The following is a 17,237-nucleotide window of genomic DNA, read 5'->3' as shown; positions in this document are numbered from 1 at the left end:
ACTGCCAGGAACAAATATAAACTTCTCTAGTTGGCATTTAAAACCAACTGATCACAATCTGTCTTTCTAGCCTTATTAACTAGCCAAATTTTGCTGCCTTGTGATTTCTCCTACAAAGCCATTGCACCAACTAATCCCCGTACTTAAAACATCCTTCCTCCATCTCTCATTTCTTTCAGTACTCATCTTGAGCATCAACTTTTATAAAATCCCTTAAGCTGTTTAGTGCCACCCTCTCTCTCCTCCCCCACCTGTCACCTTATATCTGTATTGTATATATATTGAAGAATAGGTTGTCTCCTATATAGACTGTATAGTCCTACAAGGGAATGGAGTATTTTCACTTTTTTTCTTTGTGTCCTCAGCATTTTAAAAAAATGCTTTGATTGTATTAGATTGGATTGGATTGGATTGGAAACCCTACCACTAAAGAGGAAACTTTACCACTAGCAACTGATGATAATAATAGGTAATATGTATATAGCATTTTATGGTTTACAAAGCATAGTACATGTTATCTCATTTTAACCAAGAACTCTGGGAGGTAGGTGCTATTATTTTCCTCACTTTCAGTCATTTCAGTTCAGTTACATTGGTAAGATAGTAGAGTAGTTTGCCATTTTCTTCTCCACCTCATTTTGCTCACAGTCACACAACTAGTAAGTATCAGAGGCCAGATTTCAACTCAGGAAGATGAGTCTTCCTGACTTCAGGCCCAGCATTTTATTCACTGTATGATTTAGCTGTTCCATTTTACAAACTAGGAAGCTAAGAAAAAAGTACATTGCACAAAGTCACATTGCTAGTAAACGTCTGAGGCTGGATCTGAACTCAGGTCTTCCTGTCTCCAGGTCTACCACTCTATCTATACACCACCTAGTTGTCTAGATGTTCAGTAACTTAGAACTTGATGGAGTTGTGTGAAGGCACCAAGGGGTTGACATCGTGTCAGAGGTGAAAACTGACTCTAGGACTTTTTGACTCTGAGGTTAACTCTCTCTACACAATCCTCTGCTTCACAGTGCAGCAAATTCTAACTGGGAGAATTTAGGGCATAATTTGAATTCATTTTAATATCTACTTTCACTTCTCATTTAAGGTCACGAAATGGGGGAAAATGGGGTAAGATGAGATAGTTTAAAAAAAAAAAAGCACCACTGATTTTCACCTACCTTTTTCTATCTTCTTTCAACCCCACCTTAATATTCCTCACAAGTTATCCGAACCAGACTTCAGGAAGATAGAACAAATAGACAAGATGCACATGAGTCTGCATTTCCAGTTTATTGAGATGGAGTAAATTCATAGTTTTATTCGCATTACAGAAAAGTGCACAGGAGAAAAATAGATCTGTACAGGATGTGTGGCTGAAATTCAGTTTCAAGAAATTACTTTCAAAAATCCCAGTTACCTACAAATAATTGTCTCCAGTTTTAGCACAAGTTTAAGTATTTGGACATTAAAATACTATTTCAAGTTCATATTTATAAATGGTTGAGCAGAAAGTCAGACAGAAAGATTAAGACTATACATTGATCAGCTATTATCATTAGACATGTCACCCTAACTTTACCTTAGACAATTATTTAGGGCTTAGGGTTAAATCAACAGAGGTGCGTGAATCTACCAGCTGGTTGAAAATGCAGGCAGGTATCCTTTTCCTCCACCCAAAATCAACATTGAATGTGGATGTTTAACACCCACAAGAACCTGAGAGTTAAGGGTCAAACACAAGCAATAACAATAACACACATGTAATACAAAACTCATTTTGGCAAAAATTCACTCTCATAATTGTGCTAAAAGTAGAGATATAAAATATACTGGGAAAATGTTCAAGTTTGTTTTTGGTTTTTCAAAAAGCAGAAAAAAAGTCGCTATGACCATGGTTATAACCAATATCTTCAGACATTTCAGGTTCTGGACATCTTCCATCCATTTTTTTGTCTTTATCAATCCCTAGCCTGTTATTTGAAGAAAGTTCCCCAGTTACTTTAAAGGGTCCAATGCAACCACCAAAAACTCCAGAGTTTTTGTGATTTGGGTCAATCACCTCATTGAATAAATGGACTGACCTTCAGGGTACAATACCCCCATGATGAGTAGACTTCTAATAGGCTCACTAAGAAATGTTATCAAATGGTCTGGAGCTTGAATTCAAGATGGTGGCCTCATATTCAGTTAAGGAAAAGAAGTATGTGCCCACTAGATGAGTGACTGTGATTAAGTGGCTACACTCTCTTTTAACCAAAAGGCTGCAAAACAGTATCAGACCTGTGATTTGGTAAAGAGACTATTTGCCCATAAGCCCCCAGAATCTTGCCAGCTCCACAAAGGGGGAAGTGATAGCTTTATGTCAAAGTAAATGAAACTTTAGGAATTGGATCATACTGTGAATGTTTTGGGGGTGGAGGAGAAAAGAAAACTACCCTCCTCCCAACATTCTCATCCACTATTTGTAATATCTTTTGAGTCAGAGGAAAAAAAAAAGCAAAGTCAATCCTGTAGTAAGAACAGGGAGAATTTACCAAAAGTGAACTTCAAAAAGGGTTCCCCATCCTTTGAAAAGTGAGGTCTGGAAATGTGGAATGTGATAACAAAAATCTATGAGAGGTTGAAGGACTTGCTGTTGTTTACTTCATCACATCACTAGAGAAGGGAAGAGAAAAGAAAAAGCAAAATTTTGTCTTATCTTTTAATAAATGCTCAATCCCTTTACAACCATGAATTTGTAAGCCTTTGAAAAAAGAGGAAGAAAACCACGCAAATTCTAAACTTTAAGTGAAGGTAATTCCAGAACTTTTTAGTGGAGCAAAAGTTCTGGAAGGAGTGTGTGTTTAGATGGTATTATTTAATATTTATCCTTTGTGAGATGCCAAGTGTTTGGGAAAGTAAAGGTGGGAAACACAAGGAGACACATTCTCACATCCTCATCCCCCCACACTGGAGAAATTCTCTTGACTTCATTTGTTTTAAGATTTGGAGGGTCAGGTTCTTACATCTTACATTTCAAGCCACAGCTTTGAAGCTTAGCTTTATGTCTGGGCAAAAAGTGAAAAGATATCTCTATAAGTAAAAAAAAAAGCCATCAAGGAATAAGGCGAAAAGTAATGAATGTTGAAGCAGGAGCAAGACAAGAAGTTGTCTCACTAATAGCTTTGTCCTTGGCAAATATGGCCAACGTTTTTGTTCATCTTGATAGGGAATGCACCAAAAATCCTAATGAAGAATGGGAGAAAAATAGTTACAAGTCTATACATACACTGAAAGTAATTCTAATTAGTTTCACTGTCAGTGGGACTAAATGTGTAGTTTTTGGGGAATTAAAAATTGAACAGTTTCAGATATCATTAAGTAAGAAGAAACCACAAGTAGGAAATGGTCTACAATCCTCAAGAGGAAGACCACTCCCTGAAGGTAAACTGTGCTGCTCTCAGGGAAATTACATTCATTCTTTAATCCCTTAAATGGTCCCCTAATTGGGCTGAAGTACAAGATAAATCTCATTATAATATATAACTTTCAAGTAAAAGATACAGTAACAAAAAAAGCCCAACCTGGCAGAACAGCAGCTTTGATTATTTTGCAGATTAGCAGCTATTTTCCATATATGTTACAAAGAATTTCCTACTCTCCTCCCCCTTCCCCTCTCAAATCTTTATCCAATAGTCACTTGGTATTTTAAAAATAAAAAAACACAATATACACTGACAACATCTGATATGTACAGAATTAACTGGTGTGTGGTCTAGCCATACTTGGAACCAAAGATGAAGGTTATTTACTATTCTCTCTTTATGTAACAGGTACAGGACCAGGCACTTGTGTGAACACACACCTCCACAACAGGAATCGGGGAGAAGGAAAATCAAATATGTCCTCCCCTTTGCTCTTAGCCTCAGTTTCCTGCTGGAGGCTTAGCTAAGAACTCCTGTGCCCAGTGCAAATTTCAACAGCTAAACTTCAAACTCCATCAATTCTCCCCAACAGTGTTAAACCAACAGAAGTTTCACCCTCCTTCCTCCCTGTACAGTTTTGCCTGATAGAGCATGAGAAATAGCCAAATGAACTAGCCAGCAGAGGACCATAGATTTAGAACTGGAAGGATCCACAAAGGTGATTTAGTCCAACTCTCCCATTTTACAGATGAGGAAACTGAGGTCCTCAGAGTTTAAGCAACTCCTTCAAGGTCTCACTGGGAGTAAATGCAGAGGTAGGATTCCAGTCTAGGTTATTTGACTTCGAATACAGTGCCCTTTCCATCAACCCATATTGATACTTTGCACAAGTGGGTTTGGTTTATAAACTCTTTATTTAGTGAGATTTTCACAAATGAATAAAGGGAGTCCAAGACTACAATTCTAGTCAATCCCCAGGATTTCTTTTTCCTGTATAACAAAAGATTTGCACAAATTGGGAATTCATTTGTGGAGGTGGTAAGGAAGGAATAATCTTATCTGCATAAAGAACCAATAGTCTATAATGCTTTGCAAACCTGAAAGCCCCATAAAAATGAATCATTAGTATGAATTATCCTAGGAAACAGTGCTCAATTATCCTAATTTTTTGCAGTACAAGATTTCACTTTCCTAAAGAGTTTGCAATAAATGTTTTTGCTTAGTGTCTTTTCTTTCTCTTCCCCTAACATCCTGGAACCCCTGCATCTCTATTATCTCTCTATTAAAACTCCTTGATTAGGTCTTTTCACCATCTGGCCTCAGCCTACCCTTTCTGGCTTGTTATACATTACTCCTCTTCATGCATTCTATGATCTGTCTCAACCAGCCTGCCAATGGCTTCCCTCTCCTCTCCACGCCTGCCCATAGGCTATCTCCTGTGTCTCTTTACTGAAGTCTGGTAGATAGAACTCCTCACTTCCTTCAAAGCTCAACTCATATGCTTCTACAGGAAACTTTTTTCATCTGCCTCACTCCTCTCCAGTTGCTAATACACAACAACCACAACCACAACCTCCAAAAACCACCAAAAAAAAGTACCTTGTAATTATTATTACCTGACTTAGCATGTTTTGTATTTGTTTTTCTGTGTATATATTTTCTTACCAATACAATGTTTAAGCTCCTTGAGGGTAGGGAAAGCCTAGTCTTTGTATATCTAGTACAGAGTCTACCACACAGTAGGCATGTTATAAATTCTTGATTGACATGGCCACACACACCCCACAGTTGAGTTCTCAAGAGTGCTTGCTACTATAGAACATTCCTTCAAGACCAAGGATCCCAAAGTTTGGAGGTATAGGGCATTAAGCTTTTATCAAGTTTCAGCATGCATCTAAACATGCTCAACAATTTGCCTAGGAACAATGCCTTGGAAGACAAAACATTTACCACCAAGATGCAATTTCATTTAAAAAAAAATATGCTTAATCAACCATCATCAGCAATTACCACAGTTCAGAGAAGGCTTAAACTGACTTGGTTATGTTAACATACTTAGCCATCATGCAGTCACTAGATGACATTCTCCATTCCTCCAGCTTTTTCATTCCCTTTTATGGTTTGTCTTTGTGTGTTGTCTAAAATATAAGCTTGTTGAAGGCAGGAACTGTCCTCTTTGCTTGAATTTACTTAGCACAGTGCCTGACCCATTGTAAATGGGCATAGTAGATTTTCTGAATGATTGACTTTACTAGAATATGGATCCAGACTGAGAAAAGCCAAGATATTTGTATCATCTGTGTTTGGGGTAGACATGAACAATACTTAGTGTTTGATGGTTGCTTGAGGAGATCTCCTATCTCCTTAAATTTCCAGGTCCTGTAGAACACTGGTTTATTATTATAAGTAACAACTTTAGTGAATGTTTCTGTACCTAGGCAAGATGCCATTGAGTATATAGTAATGTGAAATCCTGCTTGCCTCTGGCAATTTGGGGGAATTTATAAGTCCTCCATATTTTGATGTTTTAATATGTGTAAAGAATGCAGAACTTATGTTCAAAATAGCTAAAGTATAGATTTGATGTGTAGAAGAAACTGAGTTATTTGGCATATTGCAAACAAACTTTGATACCTGTAATTTAAAAGCCTACCTATCCTTCTCAACACTGTATTACTGTTTTAAGAATGGAAACCCAGGTCTAAGTCACCTCCAAGTAAGGAGCACTTAACTTTTATTCTCAATTTAATTTCCACTCAGACAATTAACTTGATAGAACCTTCTACTTACAGAAGTTATGCAAATCGATTTCCAAAAGGATCCCCATATAGATGAGAAGATGTTGGCTGTTGAGGCACAGTCTATGGAGATAAAACATTCAATTGGAAACTTATAAATAGTCTTTGAATATAGATCTGTGTCTTATCAATGAATAGTCTTAATCATAAAGAAAAAAATTCCGACTATCTCTAGAATTCTTTTTAAGAAGTGTGGTTGGATTATAGAGCTGTGTGTGAAAATAGTTGGGAGACCACAGCTTTGGGTTTCACTGACCTCTGTGGATATGTAAGTGGTGATGCTGAATAATTTGATCCAAGTGAAAACACAAGCTACTAATAAAGGAAGTTTGCTTCCTAAGCATAGTACATGGCATAACGTCTGTGATTTGTTGCCATTAAAGTGATCATATTAAGAAATTAAGTCTTTTTAGGTAGAATTACAGCTTTGAGTTTCTCCTGGCTAAATAAATCAGATTTTAAGTCACATAATAAACGCTTCCAGTGACAGGCCTCTTACTTGAAGGTATACAGTTTTGCCCAAATATAACAATTGAAGGCATGTGGCTACCATTGAAAGATAATAGTTATTCCTTCCACATTGTGATTTTCTCCATTGAGGGTTTGTTATATCGCAAGTCAGCATAAGAAATTAAATGGGAATTTTTGGGGAATTTTGTGGAAGTCCCAGATGATATGCAAAGGGCAGCAGATGATAGAAAAAGTTTAGAAACTCTGAATTGCATAAAATATATGTATAGTACTGTAAAAACCCCATAAAAAAAGAAAAATAATTCAGACAGTTTTGTGGTATGAAGAGAGGGCCAAAAAATTTTATTCAGATTTTCCAAATCACGGGGTGCCGTACTCCTAACCCTTGGGATGTGGAAGGGAAAACTGCATTATCTTTCTCCAATGTGCCAAAGATGGTTGCAGTTTTCAAAGTTGGTTCTTCTACCTTTTTGTGTACTGTGACAGAAATATTATTTTATGGATTAAGAATTAAGAGTGAGATTAACTAAAAGTTAAAATAGAACAATAATTTGCCAAGTTCTCAGATTTCTCTCCCAGTAATCATACTTACGGGTACTTGCAATGGAGAACGGAAAGGATCTTTTGCAAAAAGGTTCTCAAACGAGTTTTCCACTGGCTTAGAAGCTAAAGGTGTGCTTTGCCTGGGAACTGGCTTTGGTGCTTCTTTAAAAAGAAAAAAAAGGACAAAAATCCAAAGCATGCCACTTAGTAGACTGGCTTCTTGTCTAAATAGTCTCCCTGATAACATTTGCTTCGACGAGATATAGAACAAGCATTTATGGTATCCTCTGAGCTGTAGACACCTTGCTATTCATTTTATAAATATTAACCTTCTTTGATTTGGTAAAAGAACTTACATACTGTTTCTTAGGATTGTGAGAGAGTGAAAGAATCCAAGTGCAGTATCGTGTATAGAAGGCCAGATCTGCATTCAGGAGGACATGCTTCTGACACCTATGGGCTATCTGATGGCAAGTTATTTAGGCCTCTCAGCACATGACGCTAGGGCAGGTGATTAAGCCTTGTGTTACAGATGAGCTCCTCATCCACACTGGCAGTGCCCTAGACTGATGAATTTATAGGTGTGTTTCCCTGCTCAGGACGATGCCTGGAATATATTAGGCTTAATTAGGGATAAGTGCTCATTTCTTCTATTTCATGCTTCCTCTACCCCACTATTCTATGGAATAAAAATGAAGGGACTCATTATTATAAATAAGAGGCTTTTAAGACCCTTTTCAAAACTGTTTAAGGTAGAGTCAATGCAGAATTTGAAAGAAGGGCAAATGCTTTACCAGAATACTATGAGTCAGCTCTGAGAACACTGACAGTGCTTCTCGTTCTTCTGAAGGCTAGCATGTTCAGTGCCAAGACACTTGTCACTAGGGGGCAATGTCAGGTCAGTGTTTTCAAAGATAATAATCATATTCATTAATGTATTCCAAAACATGAAAAGTTAAACTTTGTTATGAAGCTATTGGATGGTCAATGAAGTGAGAAAGAAGCTAGCATTGAGTTCTTCCGGACCTGATTACCATGGACTGGGTTGTCGGGGAAAACACCTTACCATTGATCTTGGCCAACAACTGATTGGCATCTAATTCCTCATTCTCTGCACTCTCTTGTGGAATTCCAACTTTGCTAGTGAAGTAACTGGAGAAGGCTCCTGAGGCTCCAGAGAGTGCTTGCTCCCCCTTCCTCGCTGGCACTGCTGGTCTCTGCCTCAGCTGGATGTCCTTGAACATTTCTTTCACCTCTTTGATTTCTTTATCTCCAAGTGGATCTAAAGCAGTGAAGGCATCACAAGAGATATCCTTCTGTGGGACAGTTCTGGGAGGGGGCTGAGGTGGTGAGCCTGAGATAAGCACAGAAGATTGCTGGCCAGGGGTGGCAGCTGTTGGGAATATGTTGCTCTGAAAAGGGTTCCCCACAGAGACTTGGACTGGCCATGTATTAGGTGGCACATTTGTGGTAGAGCCCCAGATATGAGGGGATGAGGATGATGTTGGGGCTCCATAGGACGTTGGCTGATCCCAGCCTGAGACTGGTGGATTTGTACTAAAGGCAAGAGGCTGACTGAATCCTGAAGGCTGAGAACTCATCATGGGCATTGAGGTGGGCTGGTTGAAAACTAATGATTGTGGGTTCCATGGTCCTGTCTGAGGTGATGTTACTGGTAAGCCACCTAAGGAATAAAGAGGAAAAATATGAAATTTCACCAAATGAGAAATGTAAAAGGCAGAAAAATTGAATCATCAGCTGCATCCTATGGCAGTTTTCTTAAGTACCTGAACAATGGAGGAAATGGACACCCTTGTTGCACAAACGTAATTAACAATGCCCAAACACAAACCAAGGCTAGCCACCACACTAGATGGCAAATTTTAAGATAATTCACATATATGCATGATAGCTCATTTCCATAAAACCTCATTATGTTCATATCCCATGGGTATCTTTTCATAGTTTTTGTCAATTTTAATGCATCAAGTGTTGATAGAGAGGAGATCTAACTTTTTTTTTAGTTGTGACTATGATGGGAGACTTGTAAAAGTTAGTGCTAAAAGGGTTACCTTAAATCAAATTTAAATCAAAATTAATTTTTTTTTTACATTGTATTACCCAACGTAAAACTGGTCAGGAATCTGAGGATAATGGTGAGATAAAATATATGACAAACATTTATTAAGTGCCAACTGCATGCCAAACACTGTGCTAAGTGCTGGGGATATAAATAATGAGAAAGACTACTCTCAGGGAGTTTATTATTTAATGGGGGAAGGCAACAGACAATAGGAAACTGAAAAGCAGTCGAGGGAGAGCATGCAAATTGAGGCAATGATGATGGGGCTTTGGATCCTTCTTTTTAGCGAGGATCTGGAGGAGTTTTTTCTGCTCTATACTCTAGCCCTCCAAATGAAAAGGCAGAAACAGCAGAAGATATTGATGAGGTATGGGTACCCAAGCTGAAGCAGTGTCCACCAGGGAGAGTTTCCTGGTGATAAGTCTATCCATGGGGCAGGTTTATGATGATGGTGGAGTTAAAACCAAGCCAAGCAGCTGGTGGCAAATGAAGAGATGGTTGGGATTTTGAGGTCTCTATAGAAGGAGAACATGGGAGGGGTTGGCCCTCTGGTCCTCTAATCAGAAAGGCAGAAGCAAGTGAAGGTACTTATGAGGTACTCTCCTCAAACCTCAATGAACTCTCCATCCAAGCTATCAAATATGTCTGTCTCGTGATATCCTATAAGCTTGTCATTAGAACCAAACATTTCTCTAATTGTGCCAAACTAGTCCCCTTTGGTGGGAATCTCCTGCAGTTAATTCCAGTTCTTCATGCATTTCCTCGTTCACTCCTCACCAAGGCACTAAAAACCTAGGGTACCTTCTTAGCCACAATTCATCTCCACACACGCATTAAAAAGAAAACAAATAGCTGATGTGCTCATTTCAAAGCTTCCGCTGCCTTGAACTTGTCTGGCACTCAGTTCATCAAAGTTGACTAGCCCCTCCAGAAAAGAGCAAGAGACCTTGGTAATGCTATTTCTACTTCAGATGAGAGATATATTAAAAAAAACAAAACAAAACAAAACAACCTAACTCTCTAGGACCTCACCACACTTGGTGAACTTTAAAAGTTCTTGATAAATTGGATTTATTATTAGCAGCAGTATAATATCATGCTCTGTTCTTACACACACATGCATGCACGAGCACACACACACACATAGAGCCAAGAAACAAGACAGTCTAAATTAACTCTGATGCCTTACATGATCACCATGATCTAGTCCAAGGGTCAGTGAACCACAGCTTTGAATCAAATCTGACCTGCTACCAGTTTTTCATGAGCTAAGAATGGATTTTATATTTTAAATACAACAGAATTTTATTCTAGATGAACTATTGGCTAGTTTTCAACCAAACTGCACCTGTTTGCTAAGCGAAGAAAAATGAGAATATTAGAGCTGACAGGATCTCAGGATCTCTACAAGCTGAGTCTAAACCAGGGGTGGAGAATCTGTGACCTTGAAGCCACATGTGGCCCTCCTGGTCTTCATGTGCAGGCCTTTGACTAAATCTGAACTTCAGTATACAAATATATAAAAAATGAAAAAAAAATAATTAAAAGTAAATGAAAAATTGAGTTTAATAATTAAAATATGCAAAATTGTATAAATATAATTAAATAAAAATAAATTAATAAAAATTAACAAAAGGATTTGCTCTCTGAAGTTTGGATTCAGTCAAAAGGCCACACTTGAGAACCCAGAGGGCCACATATGTCCAAGTTCACATAGCTAATGAGATTGGAACTTACATTTGTCTCCATATTTTTTTCTCTCTTTCTGTTACTAAGTTGCCTTCTTGGGCACCAAATTAATATCTGTCAGACTGTATTCTAATAAGTTTTTCCAACTACCATTTCCTGACCACTGTACCTACAAAAGTAGAGATAGTAGGAAAATCAGAGGGGAGGGGGACAAGGAGAAAAATTAAGACTCCACAAGAATTTAACCCTGTGCATACAATTAAAGTCTTCTATTATAGAATGTTGACTGATTCTAGGAGAGGGACCGATGGGTTCTGCTGTTCTACTTAATCAGACACTCTCCCATTGCTTAGCTTAAGAGAAGAGCTGGTCCTTTGGCACAAGAGACAGCAGAATATGTTGGATAGAGTACGTATTTGGAATCAAGAAGACCCAGGTTCAAAATCTGCCTTGATAGTGGTATGACCCTGGGCAAGTCATTTAACACTTCTTACTTCTATTTCCTCATCTGTAAAATAAAGGAGTTGGAAGTGATCTCAGAGCTTTCTCAGATCTAAATCTGGGATTCTCTGAAGTAGCAGTTTTATATAATCCTAAAAACTGGATGGACTCAAAGATGGTAGAACTCAAAATGTTATATAAGTGATTATTGAAAACTATGTTTACATGTAATTAGATAAAAAAATAAAATACTATTGAGTAGAAAAAAAACAAAAGAATAATTTGCTCATTGAGTTGATCGGTCATTTTAGTTTCATTGAAGACTTTTTTCTTCCTCATGATTTACTCATTTGATTAAATAAAAAATGTAGAATAACAAAAAAAGGTTAGCATTTCACAAACTTTCTAGTTTTAGGCTATCTACTCTTATTCTCTTAGGATCAACATCTGTGGCTTTGATCATGAGAGCTAAAGGGTACAGAGGAAGAGAAAAGTGCTCTCAACAGCAAGAGCTAAAAGCTTTTTGGTCTTCAGCCTTCCTTCCTCTTCCTCATCACACACTCACATGAAGAGGCCATTTTGAAGGTTCTCCAGATTTTGCCACTATGTGTGTGTGGGGGGGAGGGGGGGCCATGCAAAGGAGAGGTATAGACGAGGAAAGAGGTATAGACGAGGTCAGTCTCCTGTCCTCCTGATGCCCCGTCTCAGCTTTGTGCAGCAGCAGAGTGCTGAGGTTTCTACCCCCACCAGTTCACCACAGGATGTGATTGCCCAGCTGGGGGCGGAAGCCAGACCTACAACCTTCTGTGGCTTGGCGGAGGCTCACAGCTAGTGGACAGGGACTATACTGTAGAGCTCATTTTACAGCAGTGGCCAAACTCTGAAGAATCATCAGTATTCCGCTCTTGTGCATCCCAAGGCCTCAACGGGGGCACCCCGCCAAAAGCTTCACTTCATTTGAATAAATTAACAGTTATTGGGTCCAGCTGTATTTTCAGGCTGACTAGTAAAATATTGACTCTAAAAATTTTTCAAGACCCAGATATTAGAGCTCTCTGATGTTATTTAATCTGAGTCACGACATGGAGGCATTTTTTTTCCTTGCTGTAAAGGGGTCTATCAGTGCCATTTCAGGGCACTGATCTCTCCAAGAGAGATCACAGACCATTTAGGAAGAAAAGCTTTCATATGTGCTCTCAAGGAGAATCAGAGCAAGTTAGGGAATATGCACAAGGAAGAATCTTCAGCCTTCTGCAGCTGGGCAACTCTCTGCCTCCACCCAGACATGACTCAACAGATTTAGCACGACAGTGTCAAAACATTTTCCTACGGAAGAAAGGCATACCTAATGATTGAGCCCGTGTCAGAATCAGAGAAAGCCAACATTTCTGGTTTAAGTTCTTCTAGAGGGAGGAGAATGCTACCTGGAACCTTCTCCTTCCTAAGCGTGTGTGTGGGAGATATCGGTAGAGGTACCAAGCAGCAAAAATCAGTCCCTCCCTCTCCCTCAAAGGCAGACATTTGTTGAAAGGACTGAAATTAGCAACAAGTCTGAAAATAATGGGAGGCTGTTCAGAGTGGTGTTGCTGAGCCAGCCAGCCCAAGGTCAAATTGTGAAGGAGGTGTGTGTGATGTTCCTCTGCGCCCACCCCTGAAGCAGCCTGCGTTTTCTCACTCAGTCTTATAGTCATAAATCTTAAATCCTTCCCCATCCTTAAGGACCAAAAGCTCTGTGGAACTTCTGGACAAAACACAAATTTAAAAATTTAAAAATTTCACCTATCATTTCTTTTAGGCAAAAATCTCATGTCAGCTTTATTTTTTTAAAAAAATTATTTTATTTATTTTAAAAAATTAAATTGGTTTAAGTCATAAGGTTTGAGGTTCCATGACTTATTATATAAATATGGATACAAAAACAGAGGCAAGATCTAGGTTCAGGTCTCACCCCTGCTACAACCTGATTGTGTGACAATGCCCTGGGAGGCTCTTAGATTATGAATTCCAAAGCAGGTGCCAATCTGCATTGGTAAATGGATGTTTGCATCCTGGGAAGTTCCATATGCTGATGAATGATGATATGATGATGATTATAACCCTAAGGAATCACTCAAATAGTAGTACTTCACTTTTCTGTAGTAGATCAGTGAGAATATATTCTGGATTTTTGGGGTTGTTCAGTTATTCTCTATTGTCCAACTGTTTGTGACCCAATTTGGAGTTTTCTTAGCAAAGATAGTGGAGTGATTTGCCATTTCCTTCTTCAGCCCCTTTTATAGATGAGAAACTGAGGCAAACAGGGCTAAGTGACTTGCCCACGGTCACACATCTACTAAATGTCTGAGGTCAGATTTGAACTCAAGAAGATGAGTTTTCCTACCTCCAGGCCCAGCACTCTATCCACTGCACCACCTATTGGCCCATGTTCTGGATATTAGAATACATTTTAATTCACATGTAGTCACTTACACAGGCCTTACCTGTATGAAAGGGAAGTCACCTCTCTACCTCCACTCTGCCTTTTCTGGACACTTTGCAAATTCATTTTGGGAATATCAGAATATCACTTCTGACTCTTCAGAACTCTCCGAACCAGAAGAGTTGAATGAAAAGGGGATAGGAAACTGACAAACTTACCTAGACCAGCCAGGGAACCCACTGAGGATGGAGCATTAGGGTTGAAGAGATCCATAGGATTGTTCTGCAAGCCTCTAGGTTGTCCTGTTGGTGAAGTCTGACATGGGGATTCTGTAGTGGGAGTGGCAAAGGGATCTGACCCAAATATATCATTCATTGGAGACTGGTGGTAGTAGGAGGAGGAAGAAGGATAGGGAGGGGAAAAAAAACCCAGAAAAAATTAGTTTGATCATTGTAAATAATCAAGACTATTCTCATCTTTCCCTTTTCAGAAAAGGGAAAGACTGAATTCCCTAAAACCCAAACGTCTGTTCTTGACAGTATGAGAACAGTTGGAACCTTAGTTATTTTCTGACTGAATGGTTGGCAGAGAAAGATCAAGCTAGATAACCAAGCCATAGAAAATCAGAGCAGGAAAGGACCTTGAGGAGCTTATCCAATCCTTCCATTTTACAGATGAGCAGAGTGAATTAATGAGAGAGCCAGAATTACACCTCAGGTCTAACTCCCAGGCAGCTTTTTTTGATTCGTTTCTGCTGATACCTGCTTGAGATAACCCCATTTTCCCCAAGTTTGTCAAGTAATCTGCCTAAGATCTGGAAAAGTATGTGTAGATGGAAACACTTGACCAAGAAGAGATCTAGGCCATCCCATTGTACTTGTATTGGACAGCACATCAAACACTTGTATTAGACCAATATGCTTTGAGACATACAAACTTAAAGGATGAATTTACTACTTAAAATAGTAATGGGTAGATTTCTACTCATCAATCCTAGCATGAACATTTATGTATTTTTTTAAAAAAATGAAGCCTCTATTTCACAAGTAAGAGACTGTAGCAGCACTATTCCAAGGCTAACTCTGACCTTCCCTTGCCCCATAGTATGTAAAGTTCAACTTACCAGAGATACAGAAGCCCGGCAGCATTAAAATAGAAAACTGTTTTAGTTAAATCTATTAAGTGACAAAACATGCAAGTGGAAAGCGGGTGACATACACTGCTGTGAGGGCAAGGGGAAGTTTAAGAACGACGGATGATTAGAGGGAAATATTCCTGGAGAACTGATGTGACTGGTCCCACCTTCTATCTTACAGCCACACTCTGGGAGTTACAATAGCAGAGGGGGTAAAAAAAAAGAGCTTGCATTAAGCCACCCTTTGGTACCGAACATGCATTCTGCCAATGGATATGTGAAGAAGGTAATTCACCTTAGCAGTCCTTCTGCCTCTTCCAGGTTTGGTATTTTGTGGAGGTGGGATAATTGTTATGGAGTCATGTGGTGAGGACTGGGCAGAGTTTTCTGTGTCCTGCTTTATTCCATTGGGTAGTGACAGTCCTCTGGAAGGGCTTCCCACAAAAAAATTGGGGGAAGATGTGATAAAGCCATTTTGTTCTCTTTCAGGTACCCCATTCTGAGTTCTTATTGCAGGCTGGGTTTGCAAATTTGCAAAGGCCCACTGGCCTGCCTGAGTCTCCTGTTTCCCAGTTCGATTAGAAATCTGGTCAAACTGTTGCCCAAAGTAATCAAAATCGCCATTCAGAGACCCATTGCTCAGTGGAAGTGGTAAGAAGCTATTCAGACTCTCTTTCTTCTGATCTGGAGATTTGGGAGAATCAAATGAAGAGGGTGTCGATTGGTCTGGTTGCGTGAAAGGATCATCACGGAAAGGGTCAGGATTAGGGGTGGGAAAGAAGTGGAGATTGGCAGAAAAAGCATTTTCAGGCAAGAAAAGCGTCTGAGGCTTTGGTCGAGGAAGCGAGCAGGAAGTGATGCCATTGGTTAAGAAGGGATTTTCTCTTAGAGAATTCTGATTGGTGTCGATTTCAGAGTTTAGATCCACTAACAGGATATCTTTGCTTTCCTATCAAATTTAGAAAGAAAAGAGACAGTGTTAGTTAATATCGTGGTTTTAAACGTGAGCTGTATCATGGTGATCACTGATGACATATCTCGAATGACTAGCTTTTCGATATGCTCATATGCTCTGCCACCCTCAACACCAACCCGCCCCTTCTTCCCCCAATTCCCACTTTGGCTCAAGAAGAGTCCTTAGTAAGGTGCTGTTTAATTGTGATTCTCTTGGCTAAAGGCTCTTGCTTCTCATTCAACTAATAATAATAGCAACTCTTACGTGGAAAACGCTTTACATACCTTATCTCATTTGAGCTTCACAATAACCTATGAACTTAGTGCTATGTATTTCTATGTAGATAAAGAACTTTAGGCTGAGAGGTTAAATGACTTACCCAGGCTCATATAGTTACTAAGTGTCTCGGGTAGGATTCAAACTCTCTTATATCCCAATGTAGTAATCAAGACTTTAGAGACATCTCCAAAGGTTAGAGGGATGAGAAATCTATTTTAAGGGATCCTGAAATTTATATGCAAAATCCTTTCCAGTTCAAAGATCAGGTTCAGATCCTTGCCTGTGTAGAATTTCACACTAACTAGCTGTGTGAGCGTAGACTAGGATCTAGGACTCCTTGTGTCTAGTTAGCATTATGTACTTTTCTTGACACCATGAAGCATCCTTAAATAGTTTTTGGTCCTAAAACAATTCTAACATAAAATGAGAGGGAACCATAACTACTAAGAGTTCTCCTGTGGGAATAGTTTGAGAGTTCCCACTGCAACAATTCAATAATTCTTGGTGAGCTATAAAAGAACTTAGGTCTTTGGGTTGTCTGATCCCTTAAAACAAGTCAAGCAGTGCATAAAATAAATTCTTCACATTGCCTAGGTTTTTTATTCTGCTCTGCTGCCTCCCTAGCAGCAAGGTATCCCATATCATCCTCAATTTTCCTTAACCCTCTCCCATTTTTCTCTGTATTCAGAAGCTGTAATTAAAAGTGCTCAGGGCACTCACAGAGAGAGTGAGCAGTCTACCAGAAAGGAAGCTTGGTCATGTTCAAAGAATACTCAGGTCCCAACATCTCTAAGGAGATGGCTGGGTAGGACTTTGTTATGTGAGATGCCAGGGATCACTATGGAAGCTTCTTTGATGTTTGAAGTGGGAGGCCCTCTAACACAAAGTAGCTCATGATTCGTTTAGCTGGATATTTAATATTAGTGGGGTTGTCCTTTTCAAATACATTAGAAACATTTTGGGACACAGACATTTAAGGGAGGAGGGGCAGAAAAAACAGTACACACACACACACACACACACACA

General features: G+C 39.1%; 1 protein-coding gene across 9 annotated transcripts in view; it reads right to left on the bottom strand.

Moving 5' to 3' along the window:
* Positions 1-1,269: 1,269 nt before the first annotated feature.
* Positions 1,270-17,237, bottom strand: part of DAB2 (DAB adaptor protein 2) — a 65,552-nt gene continuing 49,584 nt past the window's right edge. For 6 of the 9 annotated variants that reach the window (XM_072605753.1, XM_072605760.1, XM_072605754.1 and 3 more), the window contains 6 exons: positions 15,273-15,926; positions 14,061-14,223; positions 8,277-8,894; positions 7,260-7,372; positions 6,189-6,259; positions 1,270-3,219 (listed from right to left, as the gene is read on the bottom strand). In XM_072605753.1, the coding sequence (XP_072461854.1) occupies positions 6,194-6,259; positions 7,260-7,372; positions 8,277-8,894; positions 14,061-14,223; positions 15,273-15,926 (1,614 nt within the window). In that variant the 3' untranslated portion in view covers positions 1,270-3,219; positions 6,189-6,193. The remainder of the gene's footprint in view (positions 3,220-6,188; positions 6,260-7,259; positions 7,373-8,276; positions 8,895-14,060; positions 14,224-15,272; positions 15,927-17,237) is intronic. The other 3 variants (XM_072605761.1, XM_072605762.1, XM_072605759.1) reach the window with 2 other exon arrangements.

Source organism: Notamacropus eugenii, chromosome 4 (assembly GCF_028372415.1).
Source record: "Notamacropus eugenii isolate mMacEug1 chromosome 4, mMacEug1.pri_v2, whole genome shotgun sequence".
Lineage (NCBI taxonomy): Eukaryota > Metazoa > Chordata > Mammalia > Diprotodontia > Macropodidae > Notamacropus > Notamacropus eugenii.
Note: the sequence above shows the minus strand (reverse complement) of the source record. Positions and strands in the feature narration are given on the sequence as shown.